The sequence below is a fragment of the Stylophora pistillata genome, chromosome 8 (genome assembly GCF_964205215.1).
Source record: "Stylophora pistillata chromosome 8, jaStyPist1.2, whole genome shotgun sequence".
Classification (NCBI taxonomy): Eukaryota; Metazoa; Cnidaria; class Anthozoa; order Scleractinia; family Pocilloporidae; genus Stylophora; species Stylophora pistillata.
Window position 1 is genome coordinate 3,091,077 of NC_142526.1, and position 26,078 is coordinate 3,117,154.

Below are 26,078 nucleotides of genomic sequence, written 5' to 3' on the forward strand. Positions count from 1 at the left end.
AATGAATGAAATTGTTAAAGATTTTTGTTATAAGAATGTCAGTAGTTGCAAAACTATGTCTGCCTCAGTAAAGATATAATGATTTTTTAGTATTTTTATTGTCGAGGATACCTTAGTTTTATAGTCATTACCCTGCGTAAGATATGAAAGCTAAAGCGGATGTACGACAAATAGTTTCTCAGAAACTCAAGTCAATTTCTAAAGACATTATCTTTCGAAACCTATGAGTATACAAGGGGGGATGGATAATGAAACATTTCGCCCCTATCCAATATTCTCTAGTAAAGAAAGAAAAATTCCAAAAAATCACCCAAGTTTTACAGTGCTTTAAGATCGTTTAACTATATGACGATCTTAGATAGAAAAATAATCAGTAGGATTAAACTTCGGTCCTGATACACAATTTGGCCACAATCACCTTTCACTTGTAAAGCAAAACAAAAAGCCAGAAGTTGCTTCACTTAACAGTTCGTAAACTAGTGAGCTACCTCAGCGAAATAATCAAAGATTCCCTAAGCTCAAGGACAAGATCAGGCTCTTGTACTAAAGCACAATCGCTCTTCTCACGATATGGTAATTTTAGATGTGAATGGGCACGTTTCTGCATTAATTATAAGACAAACGACTATGCTTTGCGAGAAGTTTATTTACCACGATGAATGACTCCCGTCTTTTTTCACGATGAGAACAAACTGTGGTGTCCCGAAGAACGTGTTACACCGAGCCACCACTGAGTTGTAGCGTGATCGTTTTGTGCGCATATGTGAGTGGGATTTATTTGACCGTAGTGCCCAAAGCTATCTTCGGTTTCTGTAGAGTTTGTTCAGGACACGCATGTAGCGCATTGGCAGTACAACTGAGCAGCCACTGTGCTTTCAATGTGAGCATACATGCCATAGTAACTCCTGGACCAGTAAAAGGCCTTGCAATCCATGCAGTCAATCCCTCGGATATTACTACGTTCAAAAAACTTGCGTGCGGACAGATGGGCCATCAGGTCGAGACTGGAAACGTTTCCTCTGAGGTAATCAATGTAGCTGAATGTCTTCTCAAACTCACAAAATAGTTCGAAAATGGGTGCTTTGTGAAAGGTGTGTCATAGCGCTCAGTGGAAAACGGTACCGGGAAAACATGGGACTATTCGGATTTATTGGAATGTCCTCCGAAAACGAAGCACCATGAAATGTTGAATCAAGAGTTCAATCTTGTTTCCTTTATCTGAAAAGCCAAGCAGCGACAGCTCGAAACGCAGGCCAAAAGACACTAATGAGAAGCATGCGCAGTGAGAATTTGGAACGAGTGACCAATGAGAGCTTTAAACAACAACAAACATATGAAACATATGTATGAACTGCGGTTATGAAACGTATATATGCACGATCCTTCGCAGTAAAGCACTATTTGAGCAATAGTGAAAATCAGACCTGAAAAAAATTTCAGGCCTGTACGGGATTTGAACCACTGACCTCTGCGATACTAGTGCAGCGCTCTACCAATTGAGCTAACAAGCCAACTGGGAGCAGGCCATCAAATTAATTCAACATAAACCCGTAGATGATAAATCAAACAACAACAAACATATGAAACATATGTATGAACTGCGGTTATGAAACGTATATATGCAGGCCTGAAATTTTTTTCAGGTGGGATTTTCACTATTGCTCAAATAGTGCTTTACTGCGAAGGATCGTGCATATATACGTTTCATAACCGCAGTTCATACATATGTTTCATATGTTTGTTGTTGTTTGATTTATCATCTACGGGTTTATGTTGAATTAATTTGATGGCCTGCTCCCAGTTGGCTTGTTAGCTCAATTGGTAGAGCGCTGCACTAGTATCGCAGAGGTCAGTGGTTCAAATCCCGTACAGGCCTGAAATTTTTTTCAGGTCTGATTTTCACTATTGCTCAAATAGTGCTTTACTGCGAAGGATCGTGCATATATACGTAATGAGTGCTTTGTTATTGATCAGGTGACGCTCTTCGCTGAAGTTCCCTTTATAGCCGGTGCCTTTGCAGGTAAAATGGGCCTCTAGCGCACCAATTGCAAAGAAAAGGACGAAGAGGGCAAGAATGGTGAACATCTCTCGGGATTGCAAATCTGAAGTAAATGATGTTAACAAAATGGAATTGGAATGTGTTGTTCCTAATTTCCCTCAGTACTGTTTGACAGTTTTCGAATTAATTGCTTTTATTGATACACCATCTCTACTCGCTCGTTCGCTTGCTGTTTATCGCAGCGGTTTGTTACTGTGAGTCAGTATACTATCAAGTTCATTCTTTTGCGAGGTCTTTGTCAAAATTCCTTCGTTCTAGAAAGTACCCCATTTGTTTGCACTAGGAGTGTTTGAGAGTTAAGTATCTACGAACGAGAGAAATTACAGATTATTACCTCAGAAAGGATGGAGTACTTACACTCCATCCACTCTCTCTCAACAAATCCATCTGGCTTCAATAGAGTAGAGTAGAGTAGTATTTATACAGGATAGCCCCTTCAGTGTAGAAAACACCCACCCATCCCACCCCAGGGGAGGACATCCATCACACAGTAATCTCGTGTTTGGGAAATTAAGGTCTCTTACCACTAACCCTGCAGGAGACGGGACCTCCATTTATTCGTCCCTATCCTAGAAGACTAGAATATCTAACCATTTCTTGATGTTGTAGAAAGGTAGCATATTCTTCTCAATTATTTTAAGACCCTGAGAGTTCGTCCGGCCGGGCCTCGAACCCTCGACCTCCCGCACAACAGTTTAGCACTCTATCCATTGAGCTAACCGAGAGGCAGTCGTGGCATATTCATTCAGATCAACACTAAAAAGCTCCAGTTTGCTTTACTGCGTAACGGTTCAGAGTTAAAACTTCGAATCACTACCTCAAAATGTGTTCTTATTGATCAGTCAAGCGTTTTTTTTTTTTTTTTTTTTTTTTTTGTGGAAAGTTCCAAGCCTAGGACTCTGTGGAAAAGAAACCCTTAGGGTAATTGGTTTCAACCGAGTTAGCCAATTAATATGTGTAACCTTCTAAAAAGTTTCTACTCCTCCAATAAAATAATGATACCGACACGAAATCTGAGTTCATTAGAGTGAAAACTTCAGACCAACACCTCAGAATTTTTTCTTACTTTTTTTCTGAGAAAATCAATTATTTGATTGTTTAAACAAGATGAGAACAGCTGCTCCCTCATCTCCTGAAAAGATAAATGTTTCCTAGAATCACTTGGAAGATTTTATCATAATACGTTTGGGATTATGCTGCAGTTTTCATATCTGTGAGTCTTCTGGAAGCAAAAATCCTCTCCAGATACGATCAGAAATTTGAACAAGTTCTTTTTCAGCTTTCCGCTCTGAATCAAATATTCTAATGAATACTGTTAACAAAGTCTTGACTCGACTTTTGCCAGTTACATCGACTGATTATAATTGAAGTGATTATTGATTTAGATTTTTTCATAAAACCCATTTAGTACGATCCCCTTGAAACGTTCGCGAAGAGTTTTGAGTGAAAGAGTATCGATGCATGCTCTGGAAGTATTCTTAGATGTGACTATTTACGAAAAGCTGATAAAATCAAGTTAAAGCTTGAATTGAGGTTAAATAACTGATTATAAATGATTGAATTACTTTTTTTCAAACGCTCACCACACGTTATAGTTCTGCATGTAAACTGCAGGAACGACACACCAATTACATGCATGTTTGGGTCACTCGATTTTTTTTCTGTTTTTGGTTGCGTTTGTAACCACTGGGTTTAAATGATTTGGGTTCTTGCATTTAAACTTACATGATATTGGTAAAAACACATAAGTGATTTGGAAAATGGTAATTACCCTTCCGACTTGATGTTGAAGTTTTCTCTCTGACTCACCCTTAGCTAATAAAGATCAAACACTTCGTGACCTGTCTTACCACCTCGATGTCGACGTCATGAATATCTAATTATCCCACGCTGTCTGTTTAACTTTTTCGAATTAGCTCAAGAAGGGAAGGGACATGAACTGTTAACCCCGGCCTATTGTTTGAAAGCATAAATTGCTACTAAATGTTAGTGCTTTACTTGATTAGAAAACAACAAGGAAAACAACAAAACTGCTTGTTTTTAAGCTTTACAGTTTAAAGATAGTGGCATACAAAAATCGGGGCTTTTCTAGGCCATTTTCTTTGTTTTTATGCTTTCAACGTGTTAAAATAGAGTCAGAACTACCTCTTTATAACCTAAATTATGCGGATTTTCTTTTATAAGTCACACGCGCGAATCCCCTTTTACGAGCTTCCCAGTGTGTTCTTCCCGCGTCCAGGCGTGTACCACTAATTCCTTCTACTTCGCCTTCCCAACTGTGGGTCATTTTGTTTGGACACGCGGATGCATTTAACGGCAGTTGAAAAGTTGTTTTTCTTTTTAGGCGGATTGAAGCCTATTGTACTAAGTTGAAGTCTTATTTCCTTTGGAATTGATAACTGAACGTACAACTTCAATGTTCAAAAAGATGCCGATGTCGAACATGCACTGTCATTCTGGAATCGTGTCATTTTACCTCCTACCGTTCGCGATTCTGAGTTACTTAGAAAGCAAATTAAAGAAACAGAGAAATTTCAATACCGTTGAAATAGCATCTGTCTTCGTCAAGATGAATTTAAAGCCCTCACGCTTGTTGACCTGAATACTCCCTCCTCAAGAAGACAAACAACCAAACTGTGACAAAAAAAGCCCGAGAAATAGATATCCTGGGAATGATTCCCTTACAAAAATTAACAGCAATGCCGCAAATATAGAACACAAAATTTTTTTAATCACACTCAAAATTTTTAAAATAACCTCTATATCTGTTGAGATACAAATTAACCTAACTAATTACAAAACTATTTGGCGCATAATCGAGATAACTCATAATTAAACAAAGTAACTGGATCCAGCTTAGGGAAAAAAAAAACTTTTAAGAAATTAATTTCAGAATATTTCATGGATCTATCATTAAGGGAATACTTGAAGAATCACACTGACTGACCACTGACTGAGCTTTGCTTTTTCTTTAATGATACTTATCTTTGGACTAAGAAAAAAAGTCATCTCATAATAACTGCACCTATCTAGAAACTTTGAATCACCAAAGAGTACACTTTTTTGCAGGGTTCATAGGAGATCCTGGTTTACACTTGTATGCCTCTGCGAATTTATCGTAGTTGTGCAAAGGACCAAAGAGCCTGAAAGTAAAAAAAAAAAACAGGATTAGCGTACCAAAGGATTAAATAAGACAAAAAATAACAGAAAATTGTGCCGTGGATAAAATTTTTTAACTCACCTGTACTTGGGGAATGTGTGAGAGTCTGTTTGAAGCTGGTGAAGAGCTGCCTTTTTCTTGTAAATACTGCACCACGGCTAAAGAAAAGTAAACGTTAGTTTTGTTCACGAACTAAATACTTTCGAGATACTTGAAATAAGAGAAAACGAAGTAGCTTCAACAGTGTGCTTCCCATTATGTTTTAATTCGCGAAGAGGAGGTGAATGGCACTCGCTAATAACCTCTGCACCAGCCACTCAGCTTGCGCGAAAAGCGCTATTCAGCTGTGTGGTATACACCAAATGTTGATAAAACCTAGTTTAAAAGTACACTCGCGATAAATGTAGATCATGAATTGATTTACACCAACCTTTGCAAATCCAATAAAGAACAGTTGCTCTTCAGTTAAACCAAGCCCTGGGAGGGCGCCCTCGGTGCCCTCTTTTGCGACCAACGATTCGTAAGCCTGAATTAAGGGAAAAATTACATTAAGAAGTTTTAAAATAGAGGAAATGGAAACAGATTTATATGAAATAACAGCGAAAACAAAACAAACTGGATACCTTTATATACTGAACGAGATTTTGTCTATGTATGCACGACACAAAACACCAAAAAATTGTTGCAGATCTACAAATATCAGAAAGCCCCCTTTAAACACAACAGCCAAAATGAACATCCGGCTAGGTATTCTAGCTTCATTGATAATCAATCAAGGAATCTCACTTTAAAAGCCATTTTGAGTCCACCGTTGTCAGCTATGTTTTCGTTCAGCGTCTGGTTGCCGTCTATCTGGATATGGAAAATAGTAAAGAAACAAAACTCGTTACCTCAAAGGAGATTGTTAGCAGCTATATGTATAAGGAGTCGAGGAGACCCAAGAAGCCACCAGGTTTATGGGAGAGCCATCTCACTTACAATTATAAATCCGGCAAGTAAAGAAAAAGTGCTGCGAATGTGCGGCTTGGTTAATTCAGTGATTATTTAAGTAAAAACTCCGGCATTTTTGACTTAAAGCTACGACAGTTTCACGAATGAGTGACTATCTAGGATAGGGAGAGAGTTCCATATTTTAGGACCTTGGTTGAGAATTGTGAATTGCTTCAGATTTGTACGGCACAAATGCGTTCGATAATCAATGGCTGTTTTGGTACCATAGTTGTGAATTTAGCTATTCGTTACAAAGCAGCAGTGGGGGCAAGAAATTATTTTCATAATAAAATATGCATTTGGCGATTTCAAACGTACTGAGTTCCAAAATATCTGGAATTCCTAGCTGGGAGAATAAAGGAGCGATATGGGCTCGATAGACTGAGTTGGTGAAGGCCCACACAGCTCACTTATGCAAACTAATAAATTCTATATGACGGTGTGGCACTTTGGGGAATAGAGGCCGTTTAACCATTTTGGCTACTGGTGGTCGCCGTTCCGACATTTTGGCCACAAGTGGCCGTTTTTACATTTTGGCTACTAGTAGCCGTTTTAGCATTTTGTCCACAAGTGGCCGTTTTGGAATTTTGCCTAATAATGGCCGTGTTAGTATTTTGGCCACTAGTGGCCGTTTTTACAATTTTGCTACTTGTGGGCGTTTGGGCATTTTGGCCACTGGTGGCCATTTTGGTATTTTGGCCACTAGCTAGTGGCCGTTTGGGAATTTTGGCCACTAGTAGCCATTTGGGCATTTTGGCGAGTAGTGGCCGTTTTGGCCACACTGAAGAATGCTACGAAAAGTTAATATGAAAAAGCCTAAGCGCCACGTGACACAAGAAGTCATGTTACCTTCTTCCCATAAACTTCAAATTGTGAATACTGTTCCGAAAGGCATTTTGCTCGTGAAGAAAATCCAGCATTTGACGATTTCGACCACCAATTGTTTAAATTGCCATCCTTGTCAAATATCCTTCCTATAAGTAAACCAGAGAGTGTGGAGGCACGCGTTAAAGAGAACTATATTGCTTTGTTACCCTTGAGAAAAGTAAATCTTTTAGTGGATAAGTACTGCAAAACCGTTTACGGGAGGCACTTCGGCACATTCCATTCTGTAATAAACGTGTTCAACTTATGTCTGTGGACGTACCCGCCCTTTTTCTCAATTTCCCGCCGAAAAAACAGCCAGCCATTGGCATTGGCAAAATAGCTTTACCTTAGGTTACACAAAGTGTTTCAAGACTCATTTAAAACAAAAGCACGTACTATAGCATAAAATTCAGTTTAAAGGGAGAGAAAGTCTAAAATAGGGAAGTCCACAATTGGCCATTTTAACATTTGTGTATTGAATTGCCACGCCTTTGATTTAGAGTGAGGCTGAAGGTGAGCTTGTTGGGATAGAGACCAGTATCTAGTTAGCATGATAACAAAGTAATCTACATTTGATTTAGAGTGAGGCTGAAGGTGAGCTTGTTGGGATAGAGACCAGTATCTAGTTAGCATGATAACAAAGTAATCTACATTTGATTTAGAGTGAGGCTGAAGGTGACCTTGTTGTGATAGAGACCAGTATCTAGTTAGCATGATAACAAAGTAATCTACATTTAAAAAGCAGCAACATTTGCATCATAACAAGGTCACCCTTAGCCTCACTTCTCTGAAGAGGCTTGGCAACCCAGCATATAACTGTAAAATGGACTATTGATAACGCACCATTGTCGTCGAATCCATGAGTGACCTCGTGACCAATCACCATACCAATTCCACCATAGTTCAGATATCTGCCAAAAAAATGACTATTACTATCAACTAGCTTGTTTTCCTGTCCTTCTCTTTTTCCATGTCTCTCTCTAACACAATCTACATGCGGCATCGCGACGAGGGTTGCCAGAAGTCTCTAAGTTATGGCAAGTTCAGTGCGAATTTTTTCGTAAGAAATTGCTAATTTGTTTGTCTTTTTTTATGATAACTTCAGAGCCAATGTTTTTCGTAATTATCTTATCTCTTTCACGAATTAACTAGATAATAATCAAGGCGGCCTATTCTAACGAATGTTATATTCTGGTTTGAGCTGTCCTAAAATTAATTGTATTGACTTGTTCAATGAAATTAATTTGGAATTTGTATTTAAGATTAAAAATTAGAGCTGAGGCTGGCTTGTCCTTTTTACATGTTCATTACTCAAAGATTAGGCAGAAAAGTTTTGTTGCAGACTGAGAGTGTAAGGTTCGTAATTGAAATGTCTACGAACAAAACTGACAGCAAACAACAAATAGGCATTATAACATACTTGGGGTAGTTTGGATTGTAGAAAGGTGGTTGCAGAATGGCCGCTAGGAAAACTGAAAATAAAAGTTAAAAATCAGAAAGTGTTATATCTATGGTGTTAAATCATTCCATTACTGACTAATGACCTTAAAGCTCTCAAGCAGTCAGTAGAACCCCGACTAACTTGAATTTGGCGCCGGTCAAGGATTCAGTTAAATCAGACGTCCTTGATGGGCTCCCGTTTCAATACATTAATCGTTGCCTAAATAAGAAAATGAGCAAACAACGCTTGAAAACGGAACGCGCTGATTCAAAAGGAATCACTGAAGATTCAAAGGAGAGCGTGCATCTATTCTATACCAGATGGAATGAGAGGGAGGGGTAATTTTTTTTGGAATTTTTCTCTAACTAACGCTATCTCCTACCATAAATTCCAAAATAGATTAACAAGGTACGTATCGCTCCAAAAAGAATTTTACAAAGTTCCAACCAACACTTCCTGTTTCATTTAAGGAAAGGTATACTACAAAAACTATGTAATTTGTGTTAAGAGTAAAAACATACTACAAAAGAAAAAACAATGAAGAAAGATGGTTTCAGTTATGTCACGATAATGGGACAATGAAAATTTCTGAGTCCTCATGACCTTCAGATTCCTCAGGTGTAACAGGGGAGCTACAACTCCGGACAAAACTGTTGAGACATTTCGATGCAATTTTTAATTTCCCGCCATGCAACAATCGTTTCCAAAAGGAACAAACTTGCCCTCCTCCCCACCCCTGGTACAATGTTGTTGGGGCTTAACAGCTCAAGCATGCATTTCTTGTGTTCCCGCAAATAACATTGCAATAGAGGAGGGGGGAAACAATCTTTTAATTTGCGACGGTAAGCATTTTTTTCAGAGTGAGTGCAAAAAATAGGTATTTTTGTAATGTTTCTCAACAGGTTTTGTCCGAGGTTGTAGGTCATCACTACAAATGAAAACTTAAGTACCTACAATGTACTAGTAACTTCACTGAAAAGTATAAAAAGACTTGGAAACTTGCCGATTCGGTTTTGCCTGAATGAGTTGTAGCCATTTACTTGGGATGGGCCCATAAACCATCTAAAGTCGTAAAGAAAGAGAAAGAGCTGTCAAAAGACAAGTCAACCGACTTTGATCAAGTTTACCTGAAAGCAATTTGAGATCATAAAATAGGTTGTGGTTATTCATCGTGATAGACAACACGTTAGGCAATGAGGTCGACTGAGTACGCGCCTAAAGAAGACTAGCAGTATGCAGTCGAAACGTCGCGATCCAAATCCCAACTGACCATATCGTAGGAGAGACGATCACATTTTTCTTTTAAATTTGAGATCACTTTGCGTTTTCAACCACCGCCCATGCCCAAGAAGCATGAGGCTCTTAGATACAAAGGAAAATGGAGGAGAGGAGAGCAGAGGAGATATTCCTTACTGGTCCCTATCCACAGGCTTGTCCAATAAACCATATGTTTCGTCTACTGCAAACATAAGAGAGTTCTTTATATTCTCGGTTTAATCTCTACTGATTGATTAATTTCCGGAGGAGAAAAGAGAAGAGCTTTTACTTACTGGTCCCTATCCACAGGCTTGTCCAATGAGCCGTATGTTTCGTCTGCTACAAACGTTAAAGCGTTCTTTGTATTCTCAAAGAGATATTCACCAACTGTAAGCTGTGAAAGAAAGAAAAATTCTAAAATAGCGAGAACACTTTTCGTATGAACGAGGTGACGCAAATAAGGTAAAAAAATAGTACAAATGCTAATTAGCTGAATTTGTTCTGAATACAACTTCAATAAAAGAGCGAGTGAGAAAGACAATTCTTTAATTTTTAAAGGCCTATTTTCAACCGAGATGCCTTGCGCGCCCAGATAATTTTTTATATATGAAAAATACGCTATTTTCCTCGAAGTTGCGGAATCGCTTTGATATCTTCTTCCATCTTACTAATTAGGGCTTTCAAAGTTCCATCTTGAATCATGTGCGAACAAACTATCGTAGTATCCATATCAGTAAATAGTTTTTAATTCTTACATGTATGACGGTGAAAAACGTCATTTGAAAAGTTGATGCAGCCGAAGAAGCGGTCTAGAGGAAGGCCGGGTCTGCCCGGCTCGGCAAAGGTTATTCGACTTCGAGAGTCTGTGTATGATTTATGGAGGGAAAGGAAAACAACAATGGGTTTCGGTCACACTACAGACAGTGCTTTTGCAGAAATGTTATTGCATTGTTCCTACGATGGAACTAGAGACTCTGGGGAGATTTTTTCGAGGTGAGAATATTTATTTGACTGATTTTTACTTGAAATCCTGAGATATGTATGTAAGCGATGTCATTTGTACAAGTCATTATTCTATAATTGAAATGCGTAAATTAAATCAGTTTTGGCCAATATTGGTCATTTGTTTATATTTTATTTAGTATTGAAGCCGAACAATTTCCTTCAACATCAAGTAAGCTTTGTACAAGTTTTATACACAGACTCGATTTATGATTTTTCAGTCTCAAATATTTAGCTGCAAATTTTTTTACTGTGTTCTTCACCAAATCTTTGTTTTTCTTTTTAATAGTGTTTGTGAATGACTATCAGAGTTCGCCATTTAACAATAGCGCGATTCCAAAACAAAAACAAACGACTGCAAAGGATCTCGGATGAAAATGGGCCTTTAATCTTTAAGAACAATACTTCAATCATGTTTATTGTCGAGAAAACACGAGTTTTCTTTTCTTTTTTTTATATAATTTAATCAGAAATAAATTAGCCATTATTTTTTAATCTAGATCCTTGAAATACTAAGAAAACAAAGTATGGAGGAAAAACCGAAAAAAAATTTTTTTTTTCAAATATAGAGTGATTGCAGGTAATTGCATTCTAGTTTCAGTGGGTTTTTATTTCAATCATTTTGTGCCTAGAGCGGTATTCTCCAAGCCGATGGACCTCAAGGGGATTACATATATCTTAAAGTCCTTTTAAAGTCCTTTTATTGGTATACAAGGCCCTTCATGGCCTTGCACCTTCCTATATTTCTGACCTTTTGAATTTTAAAACATACTCTAGGTCATTGCGTTCTTCATGTAAAGAATATTTAGTGGTTCCAAGAAGCAGATTGAAAACATATGGAGACAGAGCTTTCTCTATTGCAGGACCTAAATTGTGGAACGATTTACCTCTAGAGATTAGGAAATGTGCTTCAGTGGCAACTTTTAAGCAATCCCTTAAAACTTTTTTATTTAAGTTAGCATATAGGTTATGAGATTCGTTTTGTTTTGAGATGTTTTTGATTTATATAGTAGATAACTTAGGCTATATTTGAATTATATTGTATATTGTAGATATTTTATATTAAATATTTTTATATTTTATATTGTAATTAGGTAGCGCTTTGGACAATTATTGGATTTTAGCGCTATATAAATAAAATTATTATTATTATTATTATTAAACGTTTTGTTACATAGTATCGCTGAGTATTTTCACGAGTCAAAATACTAACAACGAGTAAAAATACTCAGCGATACTACACAACAATGCGTTTAATATGAGATTTATTATCCAACACGCCAAATTGCAATTTCAGTGCAGACATTTATTTACGGGAGTACGTGACGCTCTCTGAAGTACAAATACCGCGTGATATTTGTACTCTTTTTGGGCGTTAATTGTACTCTACGAAGCACAGCTGGATAATAATTCCTTTTACTTAGAAGGTTTCAAAAATTTTGTCTCCATTGACAGCTTACATCTTTAATTGTTGCAGCTAGCTTGGTTGGATCCTTTATAAAGTCAGGGTTGCCAATATCTTCAGCCATCGCGTTGGCCTGAAAAGGAGACAACACACTGCAAATGTTTCCTTATAAGCATCAATAAGCGGGCAACCTCGATTAGCCTTCAAAAATATGAGCAATTCGCTCGTCTTGCTTCTGTCTATCGAGTCAAGAAATGGGTCTATTTTTCCGGCTCAACTATCCCCATTGTTCATTGCCTTCAAAATATTATTTTTAAAACTGGTAACACTGAAGGACTTCTGCTGACGCTGAGCAGGAAAAATTGAGACTAATTGGGAAATGCTTTGGTTGTAGAGAATCGCACCTTTATTCTTGCGTTCTTTTTTGTCGAGGAAGACATCCATTCCAATGAGTCGAGGCCGCTGATAAATTCTTCTTTGATCAACTCTGTCATTTGTGTTATCTGAATCAAGAAAACACTGTATTTTTAACTCACAGTGAGTAATTAATGATAATTTTGTCTCCAGATAGGACGAGCCATAATCTCGTGCCATCAAGTTAATTAACTGAAAAAACTTAATTTTCCCCTACAGAGCATGTAAATTATATTTACACGTTATCAATTCTGCCTGTTTGCTTGTTACTACTTCAATCAAACTTTTCTAGAGTTTCTAGAGTCAAGACGATTTCAGGCACGGACAGATTAGAACTGCGAAGAGCAGAGGGACAAGGTCATCATTACGCTCAAGATAAATTTTGCAACATTTGTAAGACTTTTTAAGATTTGTAAAATATCCTTGGTAGTCGAGAAGCAAGACTTAGGTGGTGTTCGTTAACGTACGTCTTTTTCGAGTTTGCATGTAAATGAAATTATTAGAAAAAAAAACCACAAAAACCAAAAAAAAACCAGTATCTAAAGGCTTCACATCTACAGCTAAATACGTGACGCAGGTTTATAATGCCTCATGCTTGTAGTTACGAACTACTCGGAGTTCAACATATTCTAGCCTGTGAAAAAGATCAGCGGCATGCAATAGAAAAATCGTAATCCACATCAGAATTGACTGAATCTTAGGACAAATGATAATACTTTGTTAAAACTGCATTTCAACTCGATAAATGATCTTAATCCTTCTATCAACTTTTCGTTTCTGACATACCGTAGCCTTGCTTCTTTCGTCAAATGAAGCATCCACGAACAGCAATCCAAGAGGCATTTTAAACACCTGCTGCATATCATCAATACACTGCTGCCAACAATATGTTGTTGTTTTGCCAAAGATGGTAACGGTGTACTGTTCTTTGGCATCTCTGTATCTTTTGGGCATTATCTTCACAAAGTTATTAACGACTTGCCACATAATGTAATTGACGAGAACCGTTGGGTCTCTTTAGAGAAGAGATTCAAAAAGAGCATTGACAAAGGAAATGGCAACGGCAATGGCATCGTCGATGGCAATAGAAAGGCAGTTGAAAAGGCAATGACAATGGCAATAGAAACGGTCATGGTGATGGCATCGATATTTGTGATGGCAATAGAAAAGGCAAAGGCAATGGCTACGGCAATGGCGCTGGCATAAATAATGACTAAGAAAATAACTTTATCTGGTTAATCTGTCCTTTGTGGCAACCATATCATACCGGTGTCGTAAACTGTTTCACTGTATAAAAATGGCCGAATACCGGTCCACTTTTCTGACCCCTTCCGTTCCTCTTCCTTTGAACACTTCAAGCAAGGCAATTTAAATTAATGAAATAAAAGATACCTATTTGTTCAACTCGGTGCTTACGATTTGATGATGTTCGTGTACAGCGAAAAAAGTTCTGTGTAATACTTTGACCGGGGGTATACAATCACTTTCTCATCTTTCTGGAATGTGCGATCTTGCCTCTCAAAAACTGCGTTTACCAGAGCAACAATTTCTCCAAGCTGCAAAATCAAAAAAAAAAAAAAACAATAAACAAAAACATCACAATCTTATTATAGTACTAATAACAATAATAATAATAATAATAATAATAATAATTAATTAATTTTGCGTTCAGCTTTATTGAAAAATAAAGTTATATTTCGCATCAACGCGTCTTATTAGCTTGGGTGGTTGTTTCAAATTCTGCTGAGAAGACTTGGCTCTGATAGCCTAAGAGCATGCTATCCAGCCAAACCTAGTCATTTGAACGTTTGTACATGCACAGACGCTTGACCGCTGTGTTTTTAAAAAGGGTAAAACTTCGGCAGTGTTCGGGCTCATCAAGTTTAAGAAGACCAATCAGCCTTGATTCACATCTGTCACAGATTTACGAAGCATTTCAGCGTGATTTGCTCCTCTGGTATTCCTCTCAGAACTACACTGAAAACAAAAATAAAGACAAAAAAAAGTAGGCAAGCAGCAAACAAGTACTGGACTCACGTCTATCTTTGTTGTTTCGCTGATCTGTTCCATTGTTAACCTGTAGTCCCCGACAATCGCTCCTGGTGGCAAGTCTTTCTTTAACTCTTCTATGATGGAGCCGTCTTCATCATCTTGACTCAGCTGTAAATACAAAGGAAATCACGTTCTAAAAGGCTCAACGACCAAGCTCGAGAGATGAGCAAATATATAAGCCAAATTTTTTGTTTTTCCCACCTCATCTAACCTACGTTTCGTAGCGTACCTCAAGACAGAGGTGGAGCTGTGAGGCCGGACAAAAATGACTTGAATAAATACATTTTGACGTTGCTGACCGAAACTGCGCCGCTGACGTCAAGAAATATTTCCATCCACCACATATTTATCGTTTCATTTCAATAACTAATCCGTTGGAGGACCGCGTCTTGAAGTATACACTGGGGCCAGATCTCGAAGGTGGTAAGACCTCGTCAAACGTTTCGCAGTTTATTTTCCTCTTAACTGGCTACCAATTTATTCAGTCGAAACTGAAAACTTACTGTCAAGTATTTCCTTTTGTTATATGCCTTATTATGTACTTGGGAAAATGGGCCAATTTCGAAAAATAACTCATGGAATCCTAATTCGAGCTCAAGAGAGAGCGATGAAAAAAACTTTCGTTTTCCCAAGGCATGAGATAGTCATATTACGTGGAATTCCAATCTAATTGGCTACGCTATCTATTCTATGATAGAGAATCAGTAACGCGAGTTGTCTATACGGTCCGGTTGGGAAAGAAAACGACAAAACACACGAGCCAGATGATGTCTAAAGATAATACTTACATTGGCTATCTTAGTCTCCAAGTCAAAAACCTTCATCATCTGGGCATCAGAGTCTGCACCTCCTCCCAGATATTTGGCGATTGTCTTCATGTACGTCTTATAAGCTTCCCTAATCTATTTAAAACAACAGAGTTATATTATATGTGCAAACGGTGTAACCAGCGGACGCTTATAGCCATGTTATTGGCGAAGGCTGTCCTGGAAAGAATTGTTTATAAATGGAGGGGTCTGTTCTAGAACAAATATAAATGGCCAATTCAGCCTCACTTTATTAAGGTTTATGTGGTGGGAAGAGCCTTGGAGTATTGCAACTTCTACCATTGAACGTGACAGCAGTCCATTGCAGTCCATTGCAATTTAACACACCCCCCCCCCCCCCCCGTCCTCCCTCAGCCTTTCACGAAAGATTTCCCTGACATTTTACTGGTAACAATTTCTGCTCCTTGGTGGAGAGAGGCACTGCGCGAGTCAATGTCTTGCCGAAGAACACGAAACAATAACCCAGGAAGGTCCCAAATCCGGGCCTTCCCGTCCGGATTTCAAAATGTTAACCGTCAGCCCACTGCATTCTCAAGACAAAAATCGGTGGGCCCCTATATTGTACCGAAAGAAACTAACCAAAACAGAAAAAGAACAAGAACAAAAACATAATTACAACAACAATTTAAAGCGAGGCAAAATAAAAAGAACTTCGTGGATGGACCCTTTAAATTGCGTAGCCAGCTTGCCCGTGTGTTGATGAAAAAGATCCCGACTTACGGTTTGATAATCGCGGGTATTCGTTCTGTAGTATGACGGAAGCATTCCGAGCTTTCCCGGTGAAAACTGAAAAATGAATGATCAAATGAAATCAGCAGTGACAGAACTGAATGAAGAATATACCAACACTTAACCTTGTCTGCAATCAAAAGGAGGACCCATCATGCAGAAACGTTTCAGATTAAATCTGAGTGTAATTACGAGTTAGATAGGAGTGTAATACAGTAATACAGTAATTAGTTAGCAGTGTAATACAGTGTAATACAGTAATTAGTTAGCACTAGGGAGAAACAATGAATTGTATGCACGGGCTGAACCGTCTCTGCATGCTTTAATAACAGGCTTCCTATGAACGCTTTTCCTTGTGGAAAGCGTTGAAAAATATCGAGGTCACAAAAAAATTCGTTCCCAGGCTCTCTCAACTTACCGTCCCCTGGAGCAAAAGATGAGAGACCCTGGTTTAGACTGGTCACGTGCCTTCCAGATTTTAGCAGATTACAAATTAGCGGTTTGAGGGAGGGGCAGATAAGTGGGAATTTCTCTCCACTTATGAGCGTAGCTTGTCATTCGAGCCGAATGATGTTAACTGGGAATATTTAGCAGACGCCCAAAAAAGATCAGTAAATCTTCCACCACGATAAATATCAGTTGTTGTAGGCTTTGTAAATCAGTTGGAGACTTATCTTGCTCGAAGAACATTTATGTAAAAGGAAATCGCGCATTGCTCGCAGCTGCTGAGGAAATCTATGGCCGGCCGTTGAGACAACTGAAAACAATTTTTGCCTCATCTATTATTTAGGCCTTGCGAAAGACGCTTGAAAAATATTACTTCCTTCAAAACGGTGATCAGTGAAAGTCAGAGTTCTTTCTGAAGGGTGAAGCGATGTACAGAAATATCACCATCTGTGCCACGCACCTTGGCCAAGAGTGCAAGAGAATCTGAGAGAAGAATCCATCGCGGTCTAAATTTCGTTATAGTACCAACACAAATGCAGTCTTTTTGCTCTGTAACAGGGTCCGAAATTGCGACTGACTGGTCGCCAATGCGACCAAAAATTAGGTGTTGGCGACCAGAATTTTAGAACTGGTCGCCAGCAGGCGACTAACCTTTTGTCCCCTCTGCATTTGAAATTGCAAGGTAAAAGGGCTTTTTTTTAAAAGAAAACTTAAAGCTCCCGTGGATAATTGTAGTAAAACAAAGCGACGATTTTACGATCGCCATATTTACCTGGCGCCATATTGTTTCAGCGGCTTCTCCCAATACGGATATCGCGGACGAAAACGTGACGTGGCGAAATCGTGACGAGATTGAAAGCGTCGGCGGAATCACATGCGCTTAGTCCTTAATACTTTACTTAAATACCGGTTCAAGCAATAAGAGTGTGAGGGTCTGGCACTAACATATTGATCGTGTTGTGTTTTCGTTCCGTTGGGGCGAAGCACTCTTAGTTGAATCTAGGTATAGAAAGAGGGCCCCCATATGTCTTATACACAGAACTTAACAGGGTACCAGCATAGTTCCAACTAAATGGAAATAATAAGAGAAAGATACCGGAAGCCTTCACAAGAACGTTCTTCGAACGGACAACACGCTCATTGAGATGTAGGACACTGTTACCGTTACACGGCTTTTGTGAAGTATGTATGTTGCGTTATAATTTGGTTATGATATAACCAAATTACCTTGTTATTCCCACCGACGCAGCGCCACAGTTTCTTTACAAACTTTCAGCCTTTATATCTTCACCCTATGCCTGCTTGGCCACGGACAGTCTGGCTACAAGACTATCTTCACCCGATGCCTGCCTAAGCTGGTCGTTTAAATAAACCAGGGCTGTGACAAAGGAATATTAACAATTAAGGGTCTCCGATAAACTGACCGAGAGCTTACCTCTAAAATGTGCTTATTTGAATCATAGAGATCGACAGACACTTTCACATCAACAAATGGCTTTATAAACAGTTCCCTGGACACTTTTCCAATTCTCTCTGTGATGGCCATGGACGAAAGAGGCACCATGTTACCCGTCACACTCCATCCACCCATCTCGTCAATCAGCTTCTTGAGCGGATCATCTCCTCGGGCCTCAACCGCGTCCTCGTCAATACAGACGTTGTAAAACTTGACGGTCTTCATAACAGCTTCGTTCTGGAAAAGAGCAATATACAAAGAACTCTGTAGAATGTTGCCACGTTGAAACTAAAAGGATTTAAAGGTGCAGGTAAAGTCTAAACCACGTTCCCAGGGAGTTTTCGCTTAGTAGGAGGTGGGGAAGGGGTGGGGCGGGAAGATATATACTCGATATCAGCGGCTCATCCAGTTAAACTGAGCTAAGTATCCCAGTTTTCTTAGCATGAAGTGACTAAGAATATCACCAATATCCCCTGAATGGGATGCCAATCTACCGCAAGGGTAACCCCTGGCATTTCATCAGGTTTCCGTCACGATGACAATCCACCGGTACCCATTGATACTATTGGGTGGATAGAGGCAGTGTGAAAGGAAAGTGTTTAGTTTAGTTTAGTTTATTAGCTTTGCCGACAGGCAGGGACACCGAAACAGCTTGCGCCAATTACTGCCGGCCCCATTAAATCCACCCATCCCAGCCCAGGGGAGGACATCCATCACACAGTCATCTCGTGCGTGGGAAATTAACGTCTCCTACCCCTAACCCTGCAGGAGACGAGACCTCCACTTATTCGTCCCTATCCGAGAAGACTAGAATATCTAACCATTTCTTGATGTTATAGAAAGGCAGCATATTCTTCTCGATCATTTTAAGACCTTGAGTGTTGGTCCGGCCGGGACTCGAACCCTCGACCTCCCGCACAACAGTCCAGCGCTCTATCGATTGAGCTAACCAGGTGGCGGTTGTTTGTCCCTGAACACAACGCATCGACCCAGCCAGGTATCCAAACCAACACCTTCCGCACGACAGTCCCTCACTCAGCTACCTGAGCTAAACAGGTGGCCATCACAAACGGTTAGGAGTTTTTTTTATCGATTAGCTATATTCTCAAGGATGCTATACCCGACAAATCCATGCATAAATGCTATTTGAAGGCACGTCTTTCTAGCTACTTCCTTTCTCTTCCCGAGAGAGGGAGCTGAAGAAAAGACATTTAATTTCAGATCAAACAAAAGAACTTTGGGTCATATTAAGATAGCGCCCTACAGCTGATAACCTTGCCCCTTTTCGGCACCAGTCCACATTATAATGTATTGAGATTGCGAGAAGAAATCACATTTTGATCATAAATATCTATCAAAACACAAGCCTGACAGAAAGCAAAACAAACAGATCATTCACAATAACTGCCATTCTTACGGTTGAGTAATTTTTCTCTGCATTCGCCAGTGCTTCTTTAAGGACTTCGTAACTTTTCCATGTAGCCAATGAGAATCCAGTAACGAGGGTAACCCCAGGCTCCAGAGCATTCTCACTTTCCCAACCTCCACAGGCGTATTCGTAAAAGTCATAGCATGGGTCCACGGTCTGGTTGAGCTGCTTTAACATGTCTGCAAGAAAGAAAATCATTGTACATGACTAAAGTAGAGATTCCAAAATCAGGCGATTTTCAAACTTTCCGTATGTGACATGCTTCATAAGCGACTCAGTAAAACAATACTTTTGTTAATAATAGGGCACAAATTACACTGAAGACAACTATGGGAAGGTTTCAAATATTTAATAGTGTTATAGCGTTCCACTTCAAAATTATTTTCTTCACTTCAAGCAAATTATTGTTGCATAAACATGTATCTCCTTCATGCCAGAACTCTATCAAGAAACATGAATTATTAAGTGAGCGTGAGGTCAAGATGGTTGGATATTGGCTGAGTACGTTCTTTTTTCGCATTTTTATGGCCTCGACTTCGTCTCGGTCCATAAAAATGCAAAAAAAAAAGGACAAGGCTAATATCTAGCCATCTTGACCGAACAAGCTTGGTTAATAAAGGATTTATTATATCGCAAAAGGGTTTCGCATGATTAAAAATTAAAAGTGAACTGGGAAAGAAAGCCATCTGTGTTTGTAGCACAACAAACTTACAAGAGTCGTTTCTGTTTTCTTTGACTATCTTCTGCCCCTTTTTGCGTTCACATCGCCGAAATTGTCTAAGAATTACGAAGTTGGTTTTATTTCTATTTTTTTTTTCATCCGCGAGATCAATGCGGGCAATCCATAACTGGCAAGATGGGCCCATCTTTCCCGCTCGGGTAGGCAATCAGAACATAGGATTCGCCTCATCTTGCCCACGGGTGCTGCGAGCGATGTAATAAGGTCCGTTATTTCACAAACAGAGTGAGTTGTTCCTCCTATGAATAATATCTGTTAAGGTGAGCGCAGGTTTAAGTAAAGGCAACTGTAAACCCATTTGTGTTACAGTAACTGGATCTCCTTTGAAATAGCCTGCTTCACTCCCTCTCTTCCTTTCACTCTTTTCTATCCCCTCCCCTACCCGCTTCGCTTTCCTCTTTCTCTCTACCCCACTCCGATGCGTCCTTTTTCCTTCATCGATTTCCGAGAAAAGTCATATTTTCCCGGTAAAGCGTAATGAGACATTTTGACCAAAGGAAAACTTGCGGTGACCAACTCTGATAGTCAGACTACGTTTCCTAAGTAAAGAAGCTAAGATCAAAGCCCTGTACAATCCCAATAAAATATTTGAAAGTTTATCCCGTGGTCGAGGCTCTTTTGGCGATTTAAGAATTACGTACGTTAATAAGCTTCTGGTTTGCACAAGACAGCCTAGAAATGAAATAGAAAACATTTCATCTCTAAAGGCTGATAGTTTCGAAAGAAACTGTTTGGGGCTGCGTCGGTGGGAGTGACTAAATAATTTGGATATATCAACAAAGTTGAAATGGTAAATTGGTGGCCAATTTACGGTGGCCAATTTACCATTTCAACTTTGTTGATATATCCAAATTATTTCATCTCTAAAGTCGAGGATCTGGCGTATTGCAGTGGCCTGATAACTTAATCAAATTGCAAAGTCCCAGTCGCATTGTCAGTTGTGGATGAATGATTCGGAGACTAAAGCGTTCCAACCAAACTCACAGATCTTTGTAAAGAAATGCCATTTTGGTATCGCTCGATCGTGAGAGCACCAATATGGCACCCACACAGTGAGGGAAAAGCGGTCGGCGGGTTTTGGTACGAAATCGCTACTTAATCAACCGCGGGACTATAAACATTACAGACATGACTTCTTAAAATGCAAATTTTTTATTTCAAAAGCGGTCTTGCATCTAGGGAAAAGATCTAATCATTTCATATTAAAATGAAAAAATTCCCGCACATGGGCCGGACAATCTTTTTTAAAATCTGTCAAAATTTGTCAAATTATCTCCGCGGCACCAAGATTGAAGGAAATTTTCAAAATTAATTCAAAGTTTTCTAAGAATCTTGAATTGAATTATTAAAATTCTAGAAAATTCTTCCACAGGAAAACAAACATCTTGCAACGCAATTAAAGCATAAGTCAGCTACCACAACATTCAACTTAAATACACGTTCCCAGTGTGTCTCTTCGGGGTTCGCACGTGTTACGGCTATACAAAGCTTTAATCTCAGTAGAATTTATTTTCAGATACGATGCAATGATAAGTGGAAAGGTTTCTGTGTAACATCAAACTATTCTAAAACAAAGTCACAGTTGCAAAACAGAAAAGCTATCCAGACCAGTTAAGTAAACGAAACCTTCGAGAAACAGGCCTGATGCTTTTTGCCCGAACACTTTAGAAAAAGCATTACGCTGAACTGAATCAAAAGCAGCCGTTACAGGACGAGTGTTCAAACAGTCCAACATCGTCTCAGAAAAAAAACACGGCATTAATTAGTGGTGTTTAATGCACGTTGACTGACTTCAAGATCAAGCCTTTCGGGACTGAATTTATAACCGACGAAGTAAAACCATAACAATGCTTACCAAGTGCTGTGTATAAACATGCTTTCGTGCCGCAGTAGGTTTGTACTTTTGCCCCGCTTGGTACATCGTGAACCTTAGATCTTTCGACGGCAAACAATATGATAAATATGATCGTTAAAACGGCTAAAATCGCAGTGACCACGAGCAACCTTCTGAACTTCGAGAAATGCCTCAATTTATACTTGACGCTGGTGTTGTCTTCGTCCCCATTTTCCGATAATCTCTTCGTATTGACCATAACGTCGCTATCAACTCAAGAGTGTTTGAGCAAAGGGGCATAAATTAAACGCATCTGCGGCACTTTCAAACTAACTATGAAATGCAAATAGACGGCACAAAGCTCAAGTAGTTTCATTTGTCTTGAAGTAAAAGCGGGGTCAGCAGGGTCCCGAGCCACCCCTTGGAATCCATTTTTTATGAAGCATTCTTGGATAAAGTCAGTTTCACCCCTACCGATTCCTTTCCTCTAAGATAATTTTCCAGAAAAACCGGAATGAGACTCTCAGACTAGGTTTACACTAGAGGAAATTGTTCCGGATTCGTGATGGATCCGAAACGTTTTAGTACCGGATTCCTTCTGCCGTTTACACGAAAGTGGACGAATCCGAAATAAAAACTTCCCGGTTTGGTCGTGTCTCCGGAGATTTTGAATCCGGAATTTAAAGTGGGAACTTTGAATCCGATAGCTTTTGAATTCGGAAAGTTTTGTCGTGTAACCGCTTTTTTTCTCGAATCCGGATATTATTTCCACCTGCAATCTTTTGAGTTTGTGGTGAAACCAAAATGGATCTATTGCTGGCGGTCTCCAGTTGCCTAATCTTGTTGCAGGTTCAGGCGATAAATTTTATCATGTGTACCGCAGTATTTCTGAAGAAACGCAAATTATTATTGCAAGGAGGTTTAACGTCAGCCACACTTAATCGCCGACGACGTAGACTGCTTGGCATCTGTCCCACTCAAATTTGCCTCAGTGGCATCTGGACCTAGTCTAGCCTTTTTTGGGGGAGGCATTTTCACTTTGTCGATCGAACGACGAAACAACACTGGGCTTGGTAACCATTCCATTTCGAATGTTCCCGGAGTTGTCGTTGTGTGTAAACGGTCAGGAATCCTAATATCCTTTTACTGTAAACGCCTGCGAATCCGAATACTCCAAAATTGATGAATCCGGAAACATTTACGAATCCGGAAAACTCTCCTCTAGTGTAAACCTAGTCTCAATAATAACGTTTTCGCTTCCGTCTTCATTTTCTATCGAACAAAGGGACTGTAGTTAATTTTTAAAACCCATGGAATTCCCAAATAAGTTTTGATTTATCACATATTTTAAGTTCTCTTAACGCTTCTGTCTTCTAAGAAAACCGAGACTTTTCTCGGAAAAAGAGGAGTCAAACACTTTGATAGTGACAATTCCTACCCTCTCCTCCCCCGTTATCTACTCTAATATCTCCCGCACCCTCCTATTTCTGTTTTTCCGATAAAAACCTGACTTTGTCAAAGAAAACCGTAACCATGTGGCTTCTCTGTGAGACAAAGAAAATTTTTCAAAAAAATCGAAATGAGGCTCTTAATAATAATGTTTTTGTTTTTCTCTTCCTCTTTTATTGAGCAAAAGGATTTATGTTGATTTTAAAAACCAATGGTATGCTAATTTTAAAAACCCAATGCTATGTTAATTTTAAAAACCCATGGCACTCCCTAATAAATTTTGAGTCATAAAATGTTTCAAGTCCTCTTGACGTTTCTGTCTTCCTCTTAAATTCCGAGAAAACCCAGACTTTTCTTCGCATAAGGGCAGTGACCTTCCTTCTTGTAAGAAAAATGATTAGTTTGAAAGTTAGCTGCAATTTAAAATATTCTCCGAATCATCACATGTTTGAGGTCCTCTTAAGATCTTTAGTATCATATTTCCAGAGCGTGATTGGGGGCATTGGGGTCTATTAGAAACTGGAAAACCGCAAAAAATTCCATCAAAATCGAAAACCGCATGCAAAAACGTCTAAATCGATAAATTTGCACATCTCGGCTGTTAAAATCATAATCGATTTGGTACTGTGGTTACAAGTGGAGCAACATAGGTTTCGCGGCTATTCGGGATCAGCAGAGGTGTATAACTGCTTCCCAAAACGAAGAGCAACCGGAACCCCAATATGAAAAACGGAAAAACCACATCGGATACCGAAGCCGAGTACCCATCAAAAGTTTTGACGAAAGCCGAAAACCAAGTGCTGGAAACGGAAAATCCGCAAAATGCAATAAACAACAAAACCGAAACCTGACGTCTTTCGGCACAAAAACGGATAAACCGATCTAAAAAAATAGCCAGAACCGAAAAACTGCAAACCCCAATGCCCCCCTAATGTACGGCAACAGCAGCTGCATCTTAGTACTTCCGCTTTGTAAAACTCAAGATTTTCCCATAAGGATTGACTGGACAAAAAAGAAAGATTTAAAGAAAAAATTAAAAATAAGAGTAAATGATGCTAAAATCAAAAGAAAAGAAAATAATCCCAAGCAACACTTAAACAGAACAGGCTGGCCCAGTTCAGCTTAAAGCTGGTTTGAATGGGCATCTGCACAAACAATAACAAGGCCAGGCCACAACACCGGGAGCTACGTTCCCTACTCTTATGTATGTATGTATGTATGTATGTATGTATGTATGTATGTATGTATGTATATATATATATTTACATATATAACTGCAGACAGTACTATTTCGGCCTTCTGGGCTTCATCAGTGCAGTGCTAATGCTAGGATGGAGGAGAACCAATATGGTCACCCCAAACGATCCAACCTTTGTGGTATCGTCTAAGCCATGCCAGAGTGCTCAAACTAGAGTACACTAGCGAGCATGCGCAATTGCAGAGCAATGACTCATCCTAGTTAGAGTGCTCAATTTGGACATGAAAGCAAAGCTTTGTATGCCAAAGAGCTATATCTAACTGCAGACAGTACTATTTCGGCCTTCTGGGCCTCATCAGTGCAGTGCTAATGCTGGGATGGAGGAGAACCAATATGATCACCCCAAACGATCCAACCTTTGTGGTATCGTCTAAGCCATGCCAGAGTGCTCAAACTAGAGTACACTAGCGAGCATGCGCAATTGCAGAGCAATGACTCATCCTAGTTAGAGTGCTCAATTTGGACATGAAAGCAAAGCTTTGTATGCCAAAGAGCTATATGTTAGTTTTGAATGATCGACCACAGATTGTACAGGTAGTGTCAGATGGAACTTGAATGTGTGGACTGCTTATACCGTGTGGGGATTCATCAGTGGAGGGGGTTGTATCAGCGGCGATCGGCGATCGCAGTCTCTTGTGGGTAAGCATCTGTGTTAAATTACGCCCTTTTCGATAGACAACGAGAGGTGTTTCTTTGAATATGGCCTGTGTGTTGGACGAGGTCAAGAGTATTTGATGGTGCTCCTTGAGGATTTTGTGGATGTTTGGCAGTGCTGGGTTGTAAGTTATTACAAGTGGTACACGGTCAGTGGAGGAAATAGGTTTGCTTGTGAGCGCTTCCTGCCTTGATGTTCTCCTTGCTTTCATGATACATTCTTTAATCAACTTATTCTTGTAACCTCGCTTAAATAGTATGTTGTGTAGCTCACGTGCTCGTTTTTCAAAAAACTCGTCGGAGCAGATGCGTCGTAGTCTCAATGCCAAGCTGTATGGGATGGATGTTTTAGTGTGTCGTGGATGACAGCTGGTCCAGTTTAGGTATTGGTGGGTATCGGTAGGTTTTGTGTATAAGTCTGTGTTAAGTTCGCCGTTGTTTTTGATGATGACTTGAACGTCTAGGAAAGGGATGCTTGTAGTTGATGTGGTTTGTTCAAACTTGATGTGTGGGTCAAAGGAGTTACATTTGTTAAAGAAGATTTTGAGTTTTTCTTCGCCGTGTCCATATGAAAAAAATGTCATCAATGTATCTGAACCAGACAAGAGG

The 26,078-nt window shown here is 39.4% G+C and overlaps 1 protein-coding gene across 2 annotated transcripts; it reads right to left on the minus strand.

Moving 5' to 3' along the window:
* Positions 1–4,770: 4,770 nt before the first annotated feature.
* Positions 4,771–22,450, minus strand: LOC111345520 (endothelin-converting enzyme 1-like). Of its 2 annotated transcripts, XM_088730434.1 has the most exons (20): positions 22,130–22,228; positions 20,248–20,526; positions 19,524–19,714; positions 18,086–18,343; positions 16,195–16,260; positions 15,436–15,549; positions 14,633–14,755; positions 14,012–14,151; positions 13,382–13,610; positions 12,586–12,684; positions 12,237–12,314; positions 10,068–10,168; positions 9,521–9,579; positions 8,497–8,548; positions 7,920–7,987; positions 7,059–7,183; positions 6,006–6,071; positions 5,650–5,745; positions 5,301–5,377; positions 4,771–5,202 (listed from the first exon to the last, which is right to left on the minus strand). In XM_088730434.1, exons 2-20 carry the CDS (start codon positions 20,399–20,401, stop codon positions 5,103–5,105), a joined length of 2,196 nt encoding a protein of 731 aa, XP_088586560.1. In that variant the 5' UTR covers positions 20,402–20,526; positions 22,130–22,228; the 3' UTR covers positions 4,771–5,102. The 2 variants fall into 2 exon arrangements, with proteins under 2 accessions (XP_088586560.1, XP_088586559.1); XM_088730433.1 differs by lacking the exon at positions 20,248–20,526 and having other exon boundaries at positions 22,130–22,450.
* Positions 22,451–26,078: the final 3,628 nt, after the last annotated feature.

What these genes read in the sequence shown, in the direction of transcription:
- LOC111345520 (XM_088730433.1), bottom strand. Translation starts at nt 22,367, where the DNA reads ATGGTCAATACGAAGAGATTATCGGAAAATGGGGACGAAGACAACACC. An exon ending in ATGTTTATACACAGCACTTG is followed by an intron (nt 19,715 to 22,129) that starts GTAAGCATTGTT and finishes TCTTTCTTGCAG; the next exon opens with ACATGTTAAAGCAGCTCAAC. An exon ending in TAGCTGCAACAATTAAAGAT is followed by an intron (nt 10,169 to 12,236) that starts GTAAGCTGTCAA and finishes TTTCTTTCACAG; the next exon opens with CTTACAGTTGGTGAATATCT.